At 32.8% G+C, this 23,715-nt stretch overlaps 1 protein-coding gene across 2 annotated transcripts in view; it reads left to right on the top strand.

Annotated features, from left to right (window-relative positions):
* Window positions 1-23,098, top strand: part of LOC145239751 (uncharacterized) — a 92,566-nt gene extending 69,468 nt beyond the window's left edge. For both annotated transcript variants that reach the window (XM_080103157.1, XM_080103158.1), the window contains exons 12-18: window positions 4,308-4,385; window positions 6,673-6,825; window positions 8,305-8,432; window positions 9,681-9,782; window positions 11,959-12,474; window positions 15,546-15,631; window positions 22,073-23,098. In XM_080103157.1, the coding sequence (XP_079959283.1) occupies window positions 4,308-4,385; window positions 6,673-6,825; window positions 8,305-8,432; window positions 9,681-9,782; window positions 11,959-12,474; window positions 15,546-15,631; window positions 22,073-22,692 (1,683 nt within the window). In that variant the 3' untranslated portion in view covers window positions 22,693-23,098. The remainder of the gene's footprint in view (window positions 1-4,307; window positions 4,386-6,672; window positions 6,826-8,304; window positions 8,433-9,680; window positions 9,783-11,958; window positions 12,475-15,545; window positions 15,632-22,072) is intronic.
* The last annotated feature ends 617 nt before the right edge of the window (window positions 23,099-23,715 follow it).

Genomic DNA, 23,715 nt, shown 5'->3' with positions numbered 1-23,715 from the left:
TTACATTAAATAAAAACACTAAAAAATTATCCAGTTAGGCAGAAAAATAACTTGCTTTTGATAACATTTATTTGTTATATATTTGTTTTTTTGACAACTTTTTCGAATCTATGTGTATAGTAATACAAACCCTCAAAATCTATATCAATATTCTTGAAATTTTAAAAGCAGTTAGAAAACACATCAAACTACAATTAGGAAGCTTTTTATTTCGTTATTTTTTTTTTCTACTTATTAAGCGAAAGATATTTTTACAACCTGCTCCAGCGTAGTATAAACGGCCTATGGAATTAACACCTTCAACCTCGAAAATAGAAATCAACAAATTTTTGAACGCTCTCTTTGAAAAAAAGCTCTCTTAACTTCACCTCTAATCCAAATTATGTGTGGCAAGTCTCCTCCTAAAACACTCTTTAACCCTAACAATAACACTAAGTTCGAGTGGCAAGCCCCCCCCCAAACAAAATACCTCTGTAAGCCACATACAAGCATCTAAAACAAACAAACAAAAAATAGATCCTTCCTTAAAGAAAAATACACATAAAAATAAATTGGTTAACTGTCCTAAAATGCTAGAATGGCCAGGAAATGGTGAATTATTTTACATTAAATTTTTGTGAAACTAACCGCTCCCCCCTCTAATATTGTTTTTGTTAGCTTTGTCTCTGTCAAGTTTTCAGTATGTTCACACATAATTTTCCTTAGCCCTACAATTAATTCAAAGTCCGAATGGCAACCCTCCCCATATTCTCATTGCATAGAAACCCTCTATCTTAAAAAAAAAAAAAAAAGCATGCATATTTTCCCATAGAAAAAAAAAACAGTTAACTGCCCTAAAATGCTAGAATGACCTGTAATAGGAAATTATTTTACATTCAATTCTAAAATAATTTGTTTATCTTTCATTAAAGTTTTTCATGGCATTTTATACATAATTTCCTAAAAAGGTAGAATCACATTTTGGAGGGGTGGTCAGAAGGAGTTGAGTGGGGTTAAACAGAAGGTGTCAATCTACAATAATACCAAAGAAATATTGCAATATATTCATTTTTAAATGGTCTTATGTTTAGATTTAAGTTTTTTGTACATAAAGCACATTACAATTCAACTTTGAGTTCTCCAACTTCTTTTCTGTTTATGGATACATGGCATTTTTAAGGAATTGCTGCATATTTATGCACATTTACTGCAGATTATTTGGAAACCATAAACTTTGGGAGATTTTCAGTTGCATATTCTGATTCCTTGTACAAAAATACACTTATATGGTAAATTTCATTTCTTAGTCTTGTGTTTTAACAAAGATATGACATTTTTACTGAAAAAGTAGTGTAAAAAATGTGACGAAACGCATATGGTCTTAAAGAGGGAAAAATATCCAAACGTGTGAGGCACAAAAATAGCCATAACTTCCTTAATTTTAATCAGATTTTAAAAATTTAAAAAGATTCTTTCTTAGCTCATCAAGCACTTTCTATGCATACCAATATTGAAATATTTCAAGCTATTTCAATTTTTTCATGTGTATTGCTACTGTTGTAGATTTTCCAGAAGTCACGATTTCCTAGTTTTTGTGCTTCGATGCGTTTTTTAGTGGTTTCCGTAAATTCTCTCTTAGCTGTCGCTATTTCTTTCTTAACATTACTTCTAGCTTCTATGTACTTCTGTCTGTTTGAACTGGACTTATGTCGGTTAAATCTGCGGTATGCATGCTGCCTTTGAGGAATGGCAGTTGCGCAAGTCGAAGTAAACCATTGGGGAGAGTGGGGCTTGCTATAGAATTTCCGCATGGGAACATGCGCTTTGATTGCAGTTTTGAACCATTCAGTGGTCTCATTTGCACACTGTTCAGCAGGAAGAGAAAAAATATTTCCCCATGGAGCATCTCTGATAAAATCTCTGATGGCTTCCCAGTCAGCCTTTTTATAATATCTCGTTGTTTTGAGCACTGGCTCTTCAGTTTTGGGTCTAGAGTTTAGGGCGATTTCAACCATTATCACTGCATGATCAGCGTTCCCAAGTGGGCTGTCAGCATTCGTTATACAATCATCAGGAATTGTGGTCAAAAACAGATTTAAAAGTGATGCGTGTTGTTCTTCCTGGTCAGAGAAACATGCTCTCATAAAAAACCTTGACACTTTAAAAGCATGTGGACCCGATCTCATCCCAGCTGTGCTATTAAAAAAGTGCTCAACTGAAGTAGCTCCAGTTCTCTCCAAACTCTACAACAAATGCCTTAATGAATCTTGCTTTCTGGGCTGTTGGAAAACTGCGTCTGTGGTACCAGTATTCAAGAATTCTGGCGAAAGAACTGACCCATTAAATTATCGCTCCATTAGCCTCCTCCCACTTTTTGCCAAAATATTTGAGACCTTAATTAACCATGCTCTAGTCCATCACCTTACAGATGCTAAACTTCTGACTGACCAACAATATGGATTTAGACAAGCCCGTTCCACAGCAGACATCCTAACTAATCTCTGAACGTATATACCATTCACTGGACAAAGCGGGAGAGGGCAGAGCGGTAGCTCTAGATATATCTAAGGCTTTTGACGGGGTGTGGCATGAGGGTCTCCTCAGGAAGATTAGATCATACGGTATCACTGGTAGAATACTTAACATAATTAAATCCTTCTTAGATAAGAGAAAAATCCAGGTTGTCCTCGACGGTCGTACATCTAAACAATATGATATAAATGCAGGAGTGCCCCAGGGGTCTATCCTTGGACCTCTATTGTTCCTGATATTCATAAATGACCCCCTGTCAAAATATGAAAAGTCTTTATTAAAGTTTTTGCCCATTTCCATTCTATGGAGGCCAGGCCCGAATGCAGACCCTACAATTTTATTATACCTCTCTATTTAAGTTAAAACATACTTATCAAAGTATTCTTATGTACATCTATATCAAAAACATTTGTAAACGTTTTTTTTTTTTTTTTTTTTTTTTGATTTTTAAATTTTTTATTTCCAAACTTTGTTGACCATGCGTGTACGCAGACCCCACAATTTTAATGAATCATCATTATGCCAGATCAAACATATCCATTCCTGTGTCTCGATACATCTTCTATCATTATATGTGATAAGTTTTCTATAATAGTCAACCATATAGGAGCCTATTCGTGACCAGACACACACACAAACGTTCAGCTTTATATTATAGATATATATATTATAGCAATAGCATTTAAAAAAAAAAAAAAAAAGAAAATTACTTTTATACTTATAGACACATGTATTTTAAACTTTCGTTTTCTTCAGTGTAGGAGATGATAATTACTGCCAGTTGGGAGATTAGAACCCAGTCACAAAGTCACCCTTGATTTTTTCGGTTGGAATCTTTCCTCTAGGCTATCAGAAATTAACATGAGAACCGAGGACTATTAAGTATCTATAAATGCCAAATGAGCGGGCATAAATAGCCAGAGAGTATTTAACGAGAGGAAGTGGGATTATTGCTTTATTCCTAAAACCTTAAAAAATGAGTCTATACACTTTTTATCAGTAATGTGAGATCTCTGCTTTTAAGTGGAATACCCTAATTTTTTAATTTTTTTTTTTATATAAAAAAGCCAAATCACAGAGTTTTACATCCTTAGTCGAAGGAAATTCGAATGGAGAGCTAAACAGCAGAGAGTCCTCAAAAACCCATTAAATCAAGTGTTTCGTCCCTTAACTCCTTATACTCTAGTGGGGTGGATCACATCCATGTCATGACTCCCGAATGTCTCTTTGCTGCTATGTGTTTTTTTTTTAATTTTTTATTTTATTTTATTTTATTTATACGCTTCAGTGTCGCAGATGGATTTCTTAACCACCATGAAAGTAGGGAAATTAAGATATATGTAGTTGATTTTTATTCCTCCTCGACCAGATCCAGCTGAAGCTCTTCTCTGCTGCCTCACTCATTGCCTTCAGTGCTCTGTTTCGACTCTTCCTTGAGATGGACAACTGTTTCATGAGATTGTAGGCAGACAAGCCTACAAATCCCCTTGCTCCAACTTCAGTTGCGAATATGCTGGCACTGAATTTATAGTTAAGGAAGGATGTTTGGGTTAGAGGGGCTTACCACTCTGACTTAGGGTTAGTGGTAGGTTAAATAATTTGTTAAATTAATTTTTCGGCATAAAAATGCGTGTAATTTATCTCTAATAGTAAAAATTAGTTTAACTTCTCTACAAAGCTAGAATGGCCCTGAAATGGGGGATCATTTTACATTTAATTTCATACATACAAAGGGTTGATTACATTGAACTACTACATCATTTTAATGTTTGCATTTTTTTTTTTTTTTTTTCTAGAATGAACTCGCAAATATGATCCTGGATTGTTGTGCACAAGAAAGAACGTATGAAAAATTTTTTGGTTTGCTTGCACAGGTAAGTATCTTGTTCTTGATTTAAAAAAACAGTGATAGGATAACCAAAAATTTTCAATCCACAATAAAATAGAATGTACTTATGCTTGTAAAAACATATCCAACTGACTGTCATTTTGAATAATGAAGAACGTAACTTATTAGAATTAGTCGTGTCTGGCTGCATCTGACTGAAATAGAATATTAAACAAGAAAAAGGGTTTGTATTGTTTTGATCAGACTATTGTTCTTATCGTGAGTGTTACAAAAATAGTCAGATCAAAGCAAGTAATGCAAACAAACAGCCCTCATCTCAAAAATTCAGAACTGTAAGAAAAAGGGTCACCATGAATAAGACTCCATTTATTCAGCACGGCCACAGCCGAGATTGAACTCACTACACGAGTTTGTAGTGTAATTCAAATCTTATCGGTAGCTGAATACTTGATGCTTCACCATGGCTATCAAGGGTATTTTTAAATTTTTTATTGTGACGCCATGTTTACCATGGCTTAAGAAAGTCCCATCTACCCTCGAAAGAAGGATAGACCACGCCAGTTTCTCAACCTGGTATTTTACCTCATGGTACATATAGCACCTTGCCTTCCCAAATGGTCACCCAACTGGTACTGGCCAGGTTCAGGGTTCCTTAATTTCGGTGATCTGGTGAGAACCAGTGTGTCAACGTGATTGTGCCATATATGAATGAAACCACATCTCCATGATTAAATAGGTATCAAGCTTTATTCAAAGAAACCAGACTTGTTCATATTATTTGGATTTATCGGACTACTGTTCTCATCTTGAGTGTGATTTTCAAACGTCATAAGAATTGTTCAGTATAGCAGGTTGGCTTTTTGTTGATAAGCAGATGCATTGTTGAAGTAAATACTGAACATCTATACACAATAGTGTTTTTCAACTTGCCCTGAGCTGCTATGTTTTTACTATGACAACAGTGCAATCAAAAACAGTAACAAATATGTCTAGAGGTCTCATAAAAGGAGACCACTCTGTTCTCTCTCAGGGAACAGAAGGAAATATACATCAGCTCTTTTTCAATTCCCCCCTCGACTGCTGTTTTTACCATGACTAGAGCATAGTAACCAACACTAGTAAACATGGCTAGTTGTCTACATGTAAATATATAAAAGTAGACCTTATTTGTTATAGACTGCAGAATAGAAGAAAGTATACGGTTGTATATCTTTTTCAATTCGTCCTGAACTACATCTTTTTTACCTTGACTTTGTCTTTCTCTCTCAATTAGTGACATCATTTTGGAAATTGTTTTTATGAGCATATTCTTCAATCTACATATCTAATAAAAACAAAATGTTTATACTTTCATATTTTTTTTCAACCATGAAATTATCAAAATAATCATAATTACATTCTAAATGTGACATCTACCCATGCCCCTAACCTACGTCTCATTACAATCTAGATTATAATTCATATTTACTAATCTGCTTTTCCCATCACACTATGGTTATCCCATTTCACTAGGTGCTGTATGTAAAACAATCTTACTGTGTCATGCAAGTATTATCAAAATCAATTGAAAACATTATATATTTGTATTTTGCATCATAATGATACTGGCTTTATTGTCTAGTAAATTCTGCGATTAAACTTTAAAGACTGGGTTTTCTCATTTATGCAACATGTTCAGATGAAACATTAAGATTCATGGAAACTTCTTTTTCCTTTGAAAGAGGCTTAACTCGAATCATTTTGAATTGCATTAACTATGAAATGATTATTAACTGAACAGTTTGCTTCTTTATTTGGTTATGTATCAGTTACTATACTAGTTAGAAAGAGACTTGTAATTATCTGTAGCAGAATTCTTCTTTTCAAAGTTCTAACTTCATCGATGACTTCCTGCAATTTACAATCTTCACTTCCTGTTTCTCAGTTTTAGCTAATCTACCCTTCTAACTCCACTAGACAGAATTCAGATTCATGTGATTGCCTGGAACTTAATCTGAAATATAATTATGGTTGGATTTTTTTTTTTTTTTTTTTTCATTCTTTTTTGGTTCATTTTCACTTTAGATCCTTTCTGGTAAATTTTTATTACAATAAAAAAAATATTAAATGCAAACAAACATCTTTTACCTAATTCCCCACCCAGACTGACCCCTATCATATGCTTCAATGGTAATATGCCTTGTTTGAAGATAAAAAAAATTTGGTAACATTTTTTACCTATCCATGTATATTAGAAATCTTAGTTTGTTAACTGTTATATTACTACACATTTTTTTTTTTATTCTATGACATTTTTTTTTTTTTTTTTTCAGCGTTTCTGCCTTGTAGACAAGAAATATATAGAACCATTCCAACAGATTTTTAAAGAACAGTATGAGACCATCCATAGATTAGACAACAACAAATTAAGAAACGTGGCTAAATTTTTTTCCCATTTGCTGCATACGGATGCTATTTCCTGGCAAGTAAGTATGAATCTGTTTCATTTTCAAACGTTCGCCTATTTGATGTTACATCACATGGAAAACTTGTCTTGAGAAACAATCGATACTTTCAGAAAGGATCCCTCTAATAAAGAATTTGTAATGGAGCAACGGTTGCAGAATCCCCTATGTACATAGTTATTTGATATTATTTATCAAATTGCATCTATATTTTTGTTGTTGTCCATCTTTTGTTATCCTCCTGACTGGAGATATTTTTATCTCGCCACTTGTTGCTTGTTTTCGGAGCTGAAGCAAAAGGCCATCCGGCATGGTTTCATAATCTAATTATTCAATTGATTACTCTGACCACTTTTTAGTTACAAAGGATTTATAAAAACAAATGATTGTTCAGTGGCTGAAAGCTCAAAAGAAAGTTATATTTTAAGCATGTTGCTTTACAATATAATTTTATTATAGCATTAATACATATTTCATTGAAGCTTCCATCAAGACTAAATATGTTATCCCAAAATCTTGTATATTTCAAAAAGGTGACATCATGTCAGCCCATTTCATGGCTTCATATAACCAGTTTGAAATATTTCCTGTTTTTCAAGATAAACAACAATATATATCTCAATTCCTATGTACTAGCTAATATCTACTAGTAAACATACCCACCTTAATATTTAGCACTGTCTGGCATTGTTGAAGTGCAACACCAAGGAAAAATCCAATACAACTGGAAGTAATGGTGGGATAAGCATAGAAAGGACTGCTGTTATTTCAGGGTTTTTTTCTAGAATGGATGCTCTTTCAAGACTTCAGATTCTAGTCTCCCCTACTGTTTCACAGAGAGATGGACAATTAGTTGATACCTTTTAAAATTTTATTTTATAGCGACTTTTACTTTCTGGTATTTTAAAATGGTCACCCATCTGAATACTGACCAAATTCATTGCAATTTCAGCCTTTTCAACATAGTTTATTACAATTATCACATAACGAAAAATGGTATTTTTCAATTTAGTTGTCATCAAAGTAAATGACATGATAAATAGAAGTGGGAAGGATGGCAGACTAAGAAAGTTTGTGCTTGTGTAGATTTGTGATCTTTTAAACCAACACATTTCAGGTGAAAACCTTGCATATTTACATGTCATGGCAAAATAAATATAAATTCCATAAATTGTGAAAATTGATTCAGTAAAAGATGTTGCTAAATGTATTTTTAACAAAAAATCGTCCACTATTACGTTCTGACATATTGTGGTTAAAAATGATGAATCCTTAATTTAAGTGAGGGGAGAGGAGTCAGTTTGTTATATTGAGTTGGTCACACAATTCTTTCGTGTAATAAAACTCAATATCATAAATTCTAATTTTACTTATACTTATTTTTCTACTTAGTACATAATAACTGAGTTTCAAATCATATTTACCTGCTTTGCATCATTGGTACACTTTTTTTTTTTTTAAATATGAATAAGTTTTATTCATTTTTTTTTTTTTTTGCAGGTCATGTCTTGTATAAAATTAAATGAAGATGACACAACCTCTGCTAGCAGAATTTTTATCAAAATCCTATTCCAAGAACTTTCAGAATTTATGGGTTTGCCTAAATTGAACTATCGTTTTAAAGATCAGTAAGTTTGTTTCCTTTTTACTCCAAAATGTGTGTTAAAAGTGATGATTATTGAATGAATATCAAAGTTTCGTGATTGACTAATCTTCCTGTATCAGATATTTTTCTTTTTACAGCTCTCTTTATTTTTGTTTCTTTTTTCTCTCTTTATTTCATTGTTTCCCTTCCTGTTATCTCATTGTTTACCTCTTTTTTACCTTTGTTTCTCTCTCTTTTTACTTTTGTTGCTTTCTCTGTTTCTCTCTATCTCCTTTAGTCTAGTCTCTTCATTAGTAATTTTCTTTCTCATTAATAAAAGTATTAAGGATTCTTACAGCAATGGATACACTCAAATTGTTTACAGTTGTTCAAATTTCATTTCCTTAGGCAAATTTAACTTTTTTTTTTTATGTACAGTGTAAAACATCACATGTCCTTGTGCCACAAAAATGACAGTGTTCCTACAGACCTTTTTGATGTGCCTGTCAATAAAAGGGAATAACTTGGACTCGTTTCCTGTTATTTGCTTGTTCTTCTAGTATGTTCTTATTTTATTGTTGTTCAAGTGAATTCAGGAAATATATTTTGTATTGCTACATTACTTGTTCCTCTATTGCTATTACTTTTTGATCACAAGGTTTTTTTAATTTTTACATCATTCAGTTTGTTTAACGAATGACACACTAAATATGCTAATGTTTGTCAAATTGTCTATCAGTTTCCCACCAATATTTATTTCCTTCCTTCAGAATGAGAAAATGTCTTTTTTCAACTACAAGCATATGACCAACCCACCACCTCCACTACCAAAAAGAAAACTGTTTTGTATTTCGTATTATTTGGATTCTTTGTGGCATAGTGGATAAAGTACTTGGTAAAATTCAGTTGTAAAGTTACATTCTTTTGGAAGTTGAAGGTTCAATCCTCAGTGCAGGCGACATTCAAAATTCAATTATAAATTAAGACTTTTACTGAATCATGGCTAATGGAACGAGAGCATGTTACCTCTATGGATTAAATAAAGAGTTCTGTTTGAAATTCTGTGCAGATTCCCTAATTCGCTAGAAAGATTCCAGAGTTTGACAAGATACATCTGAAGAAGGTCAGCTATTACATTGACTGAAATTTTGTGAAAATAACACTCAAGATGAGAACATGTAAAGAATACTCATCCCAAAAATTCCAATTTTATATTTTTTCTTTTTGTATGTAATCTACGTTAAATTATCAAGTAATTTATGTCACATTACAATACCTTTTTCTCTTTTAGAACATTGCAACCCTATTTTGAAGGAATCATGCCAAGGGATAACCTCAAAAATACACGATTTGCTATTAATTTTTTCACTACGATTGGTCTTGGCGGTCTCACGTAAGTAGAATTAATTCCTTTTAGAAAACTTTCAAAGGTTATTTTTCCTATAAAATTATCTTTTTTATTTTATGATGTATATCGACTTCTGTTATTTCTTGTGCATCACTGAGGAAATTCACAAAAAAAGTTGCATATATATACATATAAGACTTTAATTTGTTAAAAACAAGCAAAACTTATAGCCCATTTACTTAAAATGAGTGCTTTATGCCAAACTTCTAGAGTAAATGTGATATTGTGATGACTAATCTCTAACTGTGCATTGAACAGATACCATAATACTTAGTTTACTCCACCTTATAATAAAGGCCCATACAAAATTTCAGCCAGATCAGTCCAGTAGTTTTTGAGTAAAAATGGAACAAAGATAGACAGAGAAATATAATATAGGTATATATAACACATATCGGAATTCACGTATAAAATAAGAAAATAAAAATAATTTCTAACCGTCTCTAAAACAATCATATACAAGATCATTCCTGACCTTGAATTATAGGAATTGTAAAAATAATGTAAAATTATTTATCACTATTTATTTTATGTTTCTCTATCTTTAGTTCAACATGAGAAAATACTTTCCATTGATTTTTTTTTTATTTCATGACAGTTTTCTAAGCCTTACTACTTCCATACAAATTGGTAGTGAGCATTTTTGTGTGACACCATAACTAGAAGATCGTCTTACAGGAGTAACAGATCCTTTCTATCTGTTTTTTTTTGTGTACCTCTAATGGCATATAAGTTTAAAAAAAAAAAAAAAAAAAAAAAAAAGCATCTGCCCATACATCGATCGTGCGCTTGCATGAAAATATACAGGAAGTTAACTGTTTAAAAGAAGCACCGTTTATATAGTAATTTAAATTTTTTAGACCAGACAAGGGCAAGATTTGTTTGATTTTTTTTTTTTTTTTTTTGTGGTCCCTATGAAGCCTCCTTGTATATCAGTACAAATAATTTAATCAGCTTCTGTCGATTGACTTTGGGTTTTATGTTTCTTTGTCTGATTTTATTATCAACCAGCCCACTTTTCCAAATTAGACCTGATTTTTGAATTTGTATTAAAATTTTCAAAAGTAATCACCTCTGAACATTTGATCCTCAGGTTTACTGCATCTTACCTAGCACAGCTTGAGTACGTTATATTCACTCTAGTTGAGGATATGACCGTAACACAGTCTGACAGTCATGGTCATGTTTGCAGTAAGGAATGACCTTGCATGTTGGGTTTAGGTATAGATCTAGTTTGTCCTAGGAGGTCCATCCTCCCAGGTTGTTGCCTCTCGTCTTTCAAGTGGAGTAAGTTTATTGCTCACTACCTGAGGTGTCCTTATCAAGGAATGCTGACAAGGCTGCCTAGGCAATTTTTAATAGGTCAAAATGTTTCTCTTTTAAGGGTGCTGGCTAGACTTTCCCCACCTACTGATCCTATATCACATCTTTCTGCAATAGGAAGGAAATAGATAACACTTTGCTGCAACTGATGCAATACCTATTTGGTAAAATAATCATGAAGATGTATATAAAAATTTTTCTTTTTTGCTGTTGACTTTGATTTTAATTTAATAATTTTCTTTTCTTTGCCCCAAACAAGACATTGTCACTTGGAATGTAAAGGACTACTATTTGGGATTATTTCTAACAGGGGACAAGGGGAGTTGAATAGAGATGTCTATTTATATTAGATTTAAACTTCTGCAGGTTAGTAGAGTTAGAGAAGCAGGAAACAGGAAGGAAATTCCAAAGCCTAGCAGTCTGAGGGAAGAAACTATTAGAGTAGAAAACTTTTCAGTATCTAGGGACATATAAGTCCCTAGATACTGAAAAGTGAAGGGGTGGAACTTTGATGCTTGTTGGGGGGTATGCACATCAAGTATGCACAAGTGCTATAAGTTTCATTAAAGTATGTGTAAACTAGGCACAGGGATGCAACAATACGGCGATGCGACAAAGGTTGGAGCTTGGCAGAGAGTGCGGAACCTATTTGAGTAAATGACAAAAAATTCTATGCATTCTCAACATTTGATCATAGCTTCAGTCCTGCTCGCTCTATTTTCACAATTTACATCATAGAATGTTTTTGGTTGCTTTTAGAATATTTTGAGGCAATCAACAGAATTGGTATTAACTGAGCTGATTTTTTTATTGAATTATTTTTTTTATTTTTATGCAGAGATGATCTTCGGGAACATCTAAAAAATATGGCCAAAGTTGCGCTTCAACAGAAACAGCAGGAGCCAAAGCCAGGCTCTCTAGCTGCCACTGGAGGCAGCTCGGACAGCAGCAGTGACAGTTCGGATAGCTCAGACAGCAGCAGTGACAGTTCAGATAGCTCAAACAGCAGTGATGAAAGTTCGGACAGTAGTTCACAGTCCAAGGAACGGACGAAACCTGCCAAGAAGAAACTAACCAAGAAACGGCCCTCAGCTGAGAAGACAACAGAGATAAAACAGAGTAAGAAAAGCCAAAAATCAAAGGGAAGCGGGAGCAGCAGCAGCAGTAGTAGCAGTAGCAGCAGCAGTGGAAGTGGTAGCAGCAGTGGAAGCAGTAGTAGCAGCAGCAGTAGCAGTGATGACAGCAGCAGCAGTAGCAGTGATAGTGAAGGCAGCAGCAGTAGTAGTACTAGCAGTAGCAGCAGCAGTAGTAGCAGCAGCAGTAGCAGCAGTGCTAAAGGGAAGAGTAATAACAGGTCAGTATCTTCACATTACTTATTGTATGTATGAGTGGTTGTTATCACTGATAGATTCCCCCTCTCTACCATCTGAAATGAATTCGGAAAGAAATCCTTCAGTGTTTTCATAGTTGATTATTTTCATTCTTTTTTTAGTGCTTGTTTACATTGGTGATCTTTCAAACCAACACATTTCAGGTGAAAACATTATTACGTATTTGCGTGTTATGTCAAAATTAATATAAATTCCAAAAATGACAAAAAAATAATCCAGTTAAAAAATAATTCAGAGTAAAAATAAAATTTATTGAATTATCAAGTTTTATTGGATGTTTTAATGTGGAAGAGTTATGAGACCTATTCAGCATGACAAACTGACTTGTTTCTCTCAAATTAAATTGACAAATTAAGGGTCCGCCATTTTTAAATAAACGCATTTCAAAATGTAATTTTGGATGATTTTTTTTATAAAAATACATCCAGCACATCTGATGGATTAATTTTTAATATTTCATCATGACATGTAAATATGTAATAATGTTTTCATCTGAAATGTGTTGGTTTAAAAGATCACCAATGTAAACAAGCACCATTTTTTTTCTTTTTTTTTATACTGATTAATATGCTTTTGTTTTTTTAGTTTTATTACTTTTCAGTTTAAGAAGTTTACTTATATATATGTGTGCGTATGTGTATGTATTTTCTTTTTAACTCCCCTATTTCAATGTTATTTGAAACATTTGTGAAGTATAATTGTTTTTGAAGAAAGTTGTACACCCTTACTTAAAAATTTTTTTTTAATATTGGCAAACATTAACGGTCAGAACCAGAGCAGAATACGAGAAAAAATTCTGTATAGCCATTAAAAATGGTTTTATGTTCTTGTTTTTCTAATATATTATTATATGAAGTATCATTTATATTTAAAATCTATTTAGTATTAAGCATATAAACTTGAGGAAAACATGTCGACATTATGTAAAAAGCAAAATCAAACCAAGATGGCAACCGAATTTGACCTGACGTCATGTAATTCGCTTATTCACATAATGTTGAAATATCTCAAGTGTGCTTTTCTCAATTTTACAGGTGTGATACTAAATAAATTTTTAATTAAAATGATTTCACATTTAATAATAGATAAGAAAAACAACATACCCATTTATAATGCATATGTTGAATTTTTATCATGCCATACTATCTGGCCATGGCCTTTAATGTTTGCTAAAATGTTACTGTGAATGGTCGGTAATCTGGCCCAAATCTAAGTTCCATCATATTTTCACTCTTGAAAATCACTTAAATTTAAAAGCATATTCCTTAAAAGGAATTCAATTTATTGAATAAATACTGAAAATATTATTAAAATGGGATAATTTTCATATTTTGATGAAAAAAAAAAAAAAAATTATTAGATTTAAAAAAAAAATAAAAAAGTACATATTGGTTTTTACTTTTTTTCTTTTTACAAAGAGTAATCTCTTCTATTGCGACTCAGTTTGAGGGAAAAAGTTATGCACTCTTTGTGCCGACAATGCCCACATATCTATAGCAATTTAGAGCTAAACTTGAAAAAGTCGTTTTGCAATCAAACACTTTATAGGAGAAGGCTAAGGAAAACATGGGAGAAAGTGATAAAAAGTGATGGATAAATAATGAACTGGCCAAAGATATATTGCTTTTGAAGTCAATTTTTTAAAATGGTCCAACACATGCCAGTATGTAAAATGGACGTTAAACCAAATATGACGATGTATAAACATTTACTTACATCCCCTGTAGTAGCAGTTTCTTCTCTGCATATGAATCAGCATGTTGTATTTTTCATGTTGGCTATTTTAACGCACATGGTTCTAAGTGGCATTAGTTTCCCCGATTCATTTTAAAATTAGATACTCACAGTAAGGACCACATGCGTGTTGCCAACATTCATAATGAAAGTGGTGCTGTGGAATCAACAAGATTCTAACATGGCATGTTAAATCGTTAATCTGTCTTACTTTTTTTAATGTAACCTCTGGCCTTCTTCAGGTATATTGTTTGTTTGCGCTAATGTTTCCTTTTTATTTTCATATTTAAATTATTGTTGTTGATTATTGACTCGCACCAATGTTTCTTGTGTACTTGAACGATTTATCCAATTTAAGCACCTGCAATATATTAATTTAAAACACGAGAAGCATTCCAAAAGTAATGCCTCCTATTTTCTATTCCACCTAAATCGATCAGAAGGAATTGCAAATTGCATTGTTATGATGACTGAATCTATGCATTCATGACCTGAGTTTCATCTCTCTGTTGCTGATATTAACGGTGTAAGACTAAGAAAACAAGCCCTGTCATGGACATGCATCAGAAGCAGAGATGTGTCATTGAATTCCTGGCAAAAATACATTGAGAATGATGGTGACTATGTAGAAAAATAAGTTTCTGGAGCACAAAAGGTCACTCATTATAATGCTATCAATCCTGTCTTTGTAGCTCTTCAACTTTTTGAGTAAAAAAAAAATAGGAGGCTTTACTTTTGAAACAACTTTTGCACTTGTTATTTTCCAAGGACAACTGGAGCCAATGGTTATCTGTCAAGGTCAGAAGGTGAGATTTTGATAAGCTGTGTGAATAGGGAGTGAGAAAAGTGAAGCGCGTGAAGAGTGACATATCGAGGAAGTTAAAGAAGATTATGTAAATCAGAAAGTGATTGGGAATGAATTGAATGGGTTGTATATAAAATGCAGTTTTAAAATCTTAAATAAAATTAAAATGAGCCTGTGCTGCAACAAAGAAGATTCAAATGAACAAGGTGTCATAATTATTTGTTTGCATTTATTAAAATTAGCAGCAACTAAAAGGGTTTCCTTTTCAGCGCCAATGGATTTCAGGCAGAATGGTCATCATTATGACTTCTTCAGGTTCCAAGGAGTTTTTCAATTACACACCATTAAGACACGTGCATTAATAATTAAAAACAATTGTATTTCAATACATGAATAACATAATGCTTTTCTATTATAAAATGAATAATTTCACTGCTTTCTAATTATGCTTGTTCATATGCTTATGTTTTTAATTTTTAATATTTTATTATTCAGTGATGAATTTACAGTAGACAGTTCAGAGTCTTCCACTGACTCTGGCTCTTCCTCGGGATCAGAAAGTAGCAGTGAGTCAGATCAAGGTAATTATTTGCTTTTACTCATTCACTAAGAGTTCTCACTCAGACTATCCACCAATGATCACTCACTGTAGCATTACAAGCGTATGCTGTATTTTCGTGGACATTGGCAATATTACATACCTAATGTGCTTCAATAAGTCGTATCTTTTTTAATTGTGGATCAATTTTTAAAAGAATTACATTGCTGGAAAGAGAATATAATAAGCATTCCAATGATGTTAATTTATTATTCTTTTATACGTTCACTATTTTTATATTCCAAGTTAAAAATGAAAAACAGTAAAAAATGACGACAGCAAAAAGGGAAACTTTTTTTTCTCAATGTTTACATTTTATATGTTACGTTTGGATACATATGTGCGGGGTTAAATTTGATTGGATATGGCTGAAATTTTACAAGCTATAGAAGCTTATCTTTACTGGACTTTGATTTATATTTTTACGACCACAGGAAGCAAAGTTACGACCAAGCAATTTTGACAAAGAAATTTTCCAAATTGATAGATAAATTGGTATATATCATCCATTTTCATATAGATAATAGTTTCAGAATTATTTTCATGTATAATATGTAAATATTTGATAATTAGTGTGTGGGAATTTCTTTAAAATGTTATCTTTTATAGAAATTCAAATCGATTATAATTTTGGAAGTTAGTCTACTTCTCTCCAAGAAAGAAGCAAAGATAAAGAAAAAACTTTGATGTATGTATGTTTAACGGAAATGAATATATTGTACACCAAAATTCAAGTAAATTGATAAACGAGGAAAACGGCTCACTATCGAGGCCACTTCGTTTGTATTCTCTTAAAAATAAAAAAACTTTTTTCTGCTTTCATTTTGAAAGCAGAAAAATCAGTTTCATTTTTTATTCTGAGTTTGTCAATTTAAAAAAAATTATTTTCAAGTTTTTCAAATTTGATTTCCAAACAATAATATTTTGTTGTTTTTAACGCTTTTAGTACACATGTACTAAAAAGCATTAAAAAACAACAAAATGTATGAAGTACATGTGTTTGTTATTATGGTATTTACTTCTTACTTGTACTTAAGGTAGAATTGTGTTTTTTAGTGGTAAAAAAACAAAACAAATATATAACAAATAAAAGGTACTTGTGCACTTATGCTACCATGCTGAAATAATAATGTTATGATTTAGAAACCCATTCTTAACATAAGAAGGAAACTATTCTGTACTTTCACCTAACAATTAAATAAAATATATCGTGAAACTTGATTTTATTTTTAACTCATTGTCAAGACCATTCTTTCGAATCTGTAAAACAAACCTGTTTTTTTTTTTTTAAATTTATTTTTTAACTGAGGATATCTAAATAATAATAATAATATTAATTAGGCGGTTCAATAAAGAATTTCATTGTGATGCATTTTGTTAATTTTTACTTTGCTTTCACGATAACATTTTTCTTTAAAATGACTACTTTTTAAGGTTTTGGGGTATGCTGAAAACGAATATCGCATTTAAATTTTACACAAATAAGTAGCTTTCCGGATATTAAGCAATGTCATTTTTTATGTTATTGCTGGTGGCCACCTTGGTACATTTGTGCATAGTTTCTCGGGGTTGCACCTGCACATACCAAGTTGGCCACCAGCAATAACATAAGAAATGACATTGCTTAATATCCGGAAAACTATTTGTAGAAAATTTAAATGCAATATTCGTTTTCAGCATACCCTAAATCCTATAAAAGTAATCATTTTAAATGTTAAGGTGGAAACAAGGTAAAAAAAATTACCGTTTTATTTCTTTTTTTACATAGTTGAATTTTCAGTAAAACAACAGAATAAAAATGGCAAAAATTACCATCAACTGGTGAATATATAGTTGTTACTTATCAGGATTCCTGGTATCCTGGTACTGTGAAAGCTACATCAAGGATTCATGTAGAGTACAATTTATGGTTGCATCTTAGTATATTTTGGGCCAGATAGAGAGGATTTACGAAATTGAAAATTGGACTGGTTCCAAAATGCGTAAGTTCTGGTCGACTATGGGAATTTCCATCTTTTACAGAAATCTAAAATCTATATGAAAAATTTTCTTCGATTTATTTCTGAGATTAATTTATATCTACTCAATTTTTTTTTTTCTTTGAGGGGAGTAGTAAATACCGGCCATGAATGCTCTTTAGGCATTCAATGACTACACCCAGATTAAGCTCTCCTTTGGTGGGGAGGCAGTAAATAAAGCTACATGCCAGTTAAGCTCTCCTTTGGTGGGGAGGTAGGAGAAAATGCCTGCTCTCAAAGCTATATTTAAATACCACTATAATACTTAGTTTTGTTCTTGAATAGACACCCACTGTATGATACCATCTGCCAGTTTTAAAAAAAATGAAATTTGTACATCTTAATTTATAATTCATAGCTTTTGGTAAAGAGATACATCAGATTTGACTGCATAATCAGAAAGAGCACACAATTTTACATAAGAGTGCCAAGTTTCATGAGAATAGCTTGAAAAATAAATAAATATTGGCGAAATTACCAAATTTCTTGAAATGTTGAGGTCTGTAACATAGCCCAGTTTTTCTAAGAAAACTGTCCACAGAAAAGCCTAAAGTTTGGCACTTAAAATTCTCATAACTTTTGAACTACTGATGGTATTTGCATAATTCAAACGGTTTTAAGCATCTTTTACATAGCCCTTTTCATGCGAGTTAATAAAAATAACAATTATCTAAAAAGAAAAAAAATCAACTTGTAATACTACTCACTGGCAGTAACCTGTGGTGTTCCCTGGAGTCTGAGTGACAACAAGTTTCTCCAGATTTCCAGTGCTCTCCACTCCTTTCGATAACCAGCACAGATAAATTATCCTAACAGCCGCTTACCCTTGATTGGATGATGGTTGGATGGATGGAGTTATTTATTTTAACTAAAAAAATCAACTTTTATTATGAAGCAAGATTTTTTTTTTTTACATGGGGATCACCACTTATCAAGGCCCGGAAGCCACTCGGGAATAAGGGTTATTTTGTGTACAATAATCAGTGGGATAATATCGTAGTAATAGTTGGTATTGGAGATTTGATAAAGTGTCTTACTTAAGGGGGCGATTAATCAGAAATTTGTTTATGTTGGACTTAAAGACGTCCAAGTTGTAGTCAGGTGGGAAACAGGCAAACGGAAGAGAATCCCACAGGCATGCACTTCTCAGAAAAAAGCTATGTTCATGAAATCTACGTTTTGATTTAGGCACAGATAAAGAGTGGGGGAAATTACTGACAGTGGTTTTGGCTAGACAGGTGTTTATCATGAAGGGGGGGTGCAGAAATTGGAGCTCAAACGAACACTTGCCATGGAAATAACGATAAAACAAAGACAGGCTCGCAACGTCTCTTCTGTGGGAGAGAGGTTGCAGGAAAGAGAAGAGAGCATCCCCCACTAAGTCACGAAGTCTATTTTGTACTTTGTCAAGGCAGGATAGTCTGTGTTTTGAAGCTCCAGCCCAGATGTGGCAGCAGTACTCCATCTTTGGACATACTTGGCTTTTATAGAGATAGAGAATTGCATTAGTAGTGAGATATCTTCTGGAGCGGTAGAAGGATCCTACCATTTTCCCAACGGCCTGGGCAACAGACTTTATATATGTATTCAATTTCAGATCAGGAGTAAAGGTCAAACCCAGGAGCTTGTCAAAACATGAAGCCTCCCCAAGATGAGAGCCATCCATTTCAATTGATGCTAGATGAGGAACAGAGTATTAATGATGTAAAGTTAGGAGCTTGGTTTTAGATGCATTAAAAGTAACCAACCATCTCTTCCCCCATTGAACGACTCACTCTAGATCAGAGGAGAGGGAATCAGAGAGAGCTTTGTCATTTACGGCCTTTGATGTGTTGCCGTAGATGGTCGTGTCATCAGCATAGATGTCAACAAATGAATTAAGTATGTGTTTTGGGAGATCATTGATGTAGATCAGGAAGAGAGTTGGGCCCAGGATGAACCCCAGGGAGACTCCAGCATTAATACTGTGGGTCTCTGATTTCTGCCCATCAACCATGACTACTCTATGAACCTATCAGAGAGAAATTATTTAATTATTGAGAAAACATTTCCAGTTATACCGTAGCTGGAAATCTTGTGAAGTAGGCCCTTATGCCAAACCTTATCGAAGGCCTTTGATATGTCAAGAGCAATTGCCCTAGAAAGGAAGCCTTTGTCGAGAGATACACTAATCCTATGGGATATAACTGTTAGCACATCAGCTGTAGATCTAGCAGAACGGAAACCATATTGCATGTCACTAAGGAGGTTATTTCTGCTGAGGTGGTTGACTCCTTTATTTAATATGGATTCCAGTAACTTACTCATAACACACAAGAGACTTATTGGTCTGTACTGAGAGGGGGATGACTTATCACCTGGGTTCTTAAATACAGGGCATATTGACAAGGTTTTCCAGGGTGTTGGAAAGCACTTCTCCTTAAGGCAACGCTTAAACAGTTTTGTAAGTATGGGGGCAAGTTCTGGTTGAAGCTTTTTTAACACTATAATTGGAATGTCATCTGGACCAGTTGCTTTACTGGAATCAAGGTTCTTGATTAGTTTGGCGACCTCGTGCACAGATATTTGTATGTTGGATAAGGTGTTGTCTGTTGTAGGAGGAAATACAGGGAGTTGATGCCCTTCGTCGCATAGGGTAGAGTTAGCTGCAAAGTTCTTGGCGAATAGCTTGGCCTTGTCCGATGTTGATGAGATGACCTCAGGTCCATTGATGATGGTTGGAATGGAATGCACGCATCTGTTCAGGATCCTGTTTGCTATTTGCCAAAACTGGTGGGAACCAAGCCGCTGCTCAGCTACTTTGGATTTGACGGACTGAGCATATAGCTCTCTTGCATCTTTTATTACTCTTTTACAGTGGTTGCTGGCAGTCCTGAAGGCAGTTTTAGTCTCAGTACATCTATTACTTACGTTGGTAGCTATGGAAAAGTAATTTCTGTGCACAATGGCTGACCCACTCAAGTAAGACAGATGATGAGGGGAGGTTCTGTCATGATCTTGGGGGTCAGATTTAGAACGAATTTACTTTGGAAGAACCCATTTATAAGCTGGTTAAGAGTAGAGCAATTTGGCTTGGGTACTAAGTTTAGACTGGTTAAGAAATAATGCATACTGCTGAGAAAAAGCATTTTTCAGTGTTTAGTTAATAGTGCAGATATAATTTGGAGAAAACAAAAAAGAGCAAAAGAAAGATAAGTGCAGTTTAAATGCTCAGAAATTTAGTCAAACCTGGAAAAAAAAAATAATAAATGAATAGAAATGCTATTTTTTTTATCTGCGTCTTTTATAAATAAGGAGAAGGAAACTTAATTCGAACTCTCCAGATCAAAATCAATCTGTAATACAATTTACTATTAAAATCGCTAAAAAAAGTCATAAATTTTGATTTTATTAGTTAAAAAAACAAAAAACTACTTGGTCAATTTACATGATTACAGAAATCTGACATCTTTGACATAAAAATTTATCTGTATTTCTGTCTTTTAATTAAGTTGAATTCTAAATAAAAACTGATTTTCTTTAAAATTTCTTAATCAATTTACTTGAATTTTGGTGTACAATATATTCATTTCCGTTAAACGTACGTACATCAAAGTTTTTTCTTTATCTTTGCTTTTTTCATGGAGAGACGTAGACTGACTCCCAAAATTATAATCTGAAGCAATATGCAATTAAAGAATTTGATTCAAATAATATTTAAAAAAAAAAAAAAGAAAAAAAAAAGTTAATCATTTTAGGGAAGTGTTGTTTTTTTTTTTGTTCTTCTTTTAGGGATTGTATTTAAGAAAATATTTTTGTATGATGGATTTTATTAACAAATAAAATCCAAATATTACAAAGAAAGAGATTTGATTGATTGCATTGTTTTTCCTCCTTTCTATTCAGTCATGATTTCTTGTTCAGAATTCTCCCTATATTAAAAAAACAAAAATAAAGAAAAATCTCTATGGTGTAGGTACCTGTGATGAAACAAAAATATCATCTTCCAAAAATTATGTAAATTGATTAAGTAGTTCTATTTTTAAATAATAAAATCAAATCTTATGTGTATCTGAGAAGTGATGTTTATGACTGCCAATTTGAAAAAAAAATGTCAAGAAATAAAAGGAGATAACTCAACAATGATTCATATGAATTAGATTTATGTTGTAATGTCTGCAAATTCCCATTAATCACTTAAAATGATGTTTTTTTTTTAATAAAATTAAAACTACTTGATCAATTTATGTGATTTTTGGAATATGGTATTTTTGTTTTTGGGGTACATAAATCATACAGTTTTTCTTTATTTTTGTTTTTTAATATAGAGGGAATTCCAAACTCTATCTTGTAAAAATAAATAAATGGAAAAAATTTCTAGATTTAACCATTTGCTGATATTTTTTATGTTTGTTTTCATTACACAGATAAAGCAACTTCATCCAAAGTCCAAAAAAGCAAGAAACACCAAGGAGCCGATTCTAAGAATGACAAGGTTCAACACTATCCACATTCAACTGGGGATGTAGAACGTGTTAACGGAGTTGATCAACGTGCAAAGTACTCTGTACCAACGTCCCATCCAAGGGACAACCAACCAAGAGAGATGAACATTGACGAGAAACTTGCATCTCTTGCTGGGGAATCGCGTAGCTTGGACTGGGATCCTAATGAATATCATCGTCCTCGTCGGAGTGGCAGTGATGATGGGAGGGGGAGTCATTCGAGAAGAGGTCATGGGGGTGACGGTAATTCCACGGGCGGCAGTGATCAGTGGGACAAAAACAGACGGGACTGGGATCGCAGCCATCGACACCGCCTTGGTGACCAAAATGAACGTGAGGACAGGTACTATGATAAAGATAGGCAAAATCGAGATGTCCATCGGCGGAATTTTGATCGTGGAGATGGGGGAAGTGATGGTGGGCATCGGAACAGGGAAAAAAGTTATAGCAAACAGAGCAATCACAAAAGGGACGATTATTCTTATCGAAACCGGGTCCGTGGTGAACCCGAAAGAACAGAAGGACATCGGTATAAAGATTAATAATTTGCCTATCTCTTCTAATTTTCCCCCTTTTTATTTTATTTTTATTTTTTTTATCCATGGTTTGAGAGGGGAGGGGGCAATTAATTTGATTTGAGGTTTGGGGTGGGAATAAAAACCCAACAAAAAATGCCAACTGATTTGACATGCAGAAGAATAAGCTAATCTATAAATTATTCTGTTTATTGTTGATTTATTATGCAGCTTGTCTTAAAAGTTGGATGGGGGTCTTCTCCTCCCCCTCTCTTTACTGAATAAAGAAAAAAAAAGAGAGAGAGACATGATGAATATTCTGGAGGATTCAAGCAACTTTTGTACGTATTAAAAATGGAATTGTGAAAAATATAAAAAAAAATAATGGTTTTGTATTTATTTTTTTTATTTGAATATAATTGAATTTTGTGCAGCTGTTTATTTTATTTTTTTCTTTCTTTGTATTGAAAAAGAAGATGAAGAAACAGTAAACCCTAACATATGGAGTTATGATGTATTTAACTAATCTTCCTCACCATGAATTTGAAATGCAATATATCAGATTTAGACTAGTTTCTATTTGTTTTAAGACTTAATAAGAATATTTACTTCTAATTTTCCAAATTAAAAAATTTAATAAAAATTTTGAAATTACATATACAAGAATGTTACAATAAATAGAAAATATTTAATAAGGATTTTAAAATAACTATAAAAATATCTAATAAAGATTATAAAGTAAATAAAATAATATTTAATAAGAATTTTTAATATTTCAAATTTTTACCAAATTTCAATTGTAAATTTTATCTTGGGAATGTTAGAAAAAAATTCTTTCGTTTTCTTCATTTCATCTTTTCTTATAGAACTGAAAAATTAACATTAAAAAAATTTCTTTGGTTTTCTTCCTTCATGTCATCTTTTCTTATAGAACTGAAAAATTAACATTAAAAAAATTTCTTTGGTTTTCTTCCTTCATTTTATCTTTTCTTATAGAACTGAAAAATTAACATTAAAAAGATTTCTTTGGTTTTCTTCATTTCATCTTTT

Source organism: Euprymna scolopes, chromosome 19, assembly GCF_053919585.1.
Source record: "Euprymna scolopes isolate OS-2025 chromosome 19, ASM5391958v1, whole genome shotgun sequence".
NCBI lineage: Eukaryota > Metazoa > Mollusca > Cephalopoda > Sepiida > Sepiolidae > Euprymna > Euprymna scolopes.
This window is presented reverse-complemented; position numbering and strand designations above follow the sequence as displayed.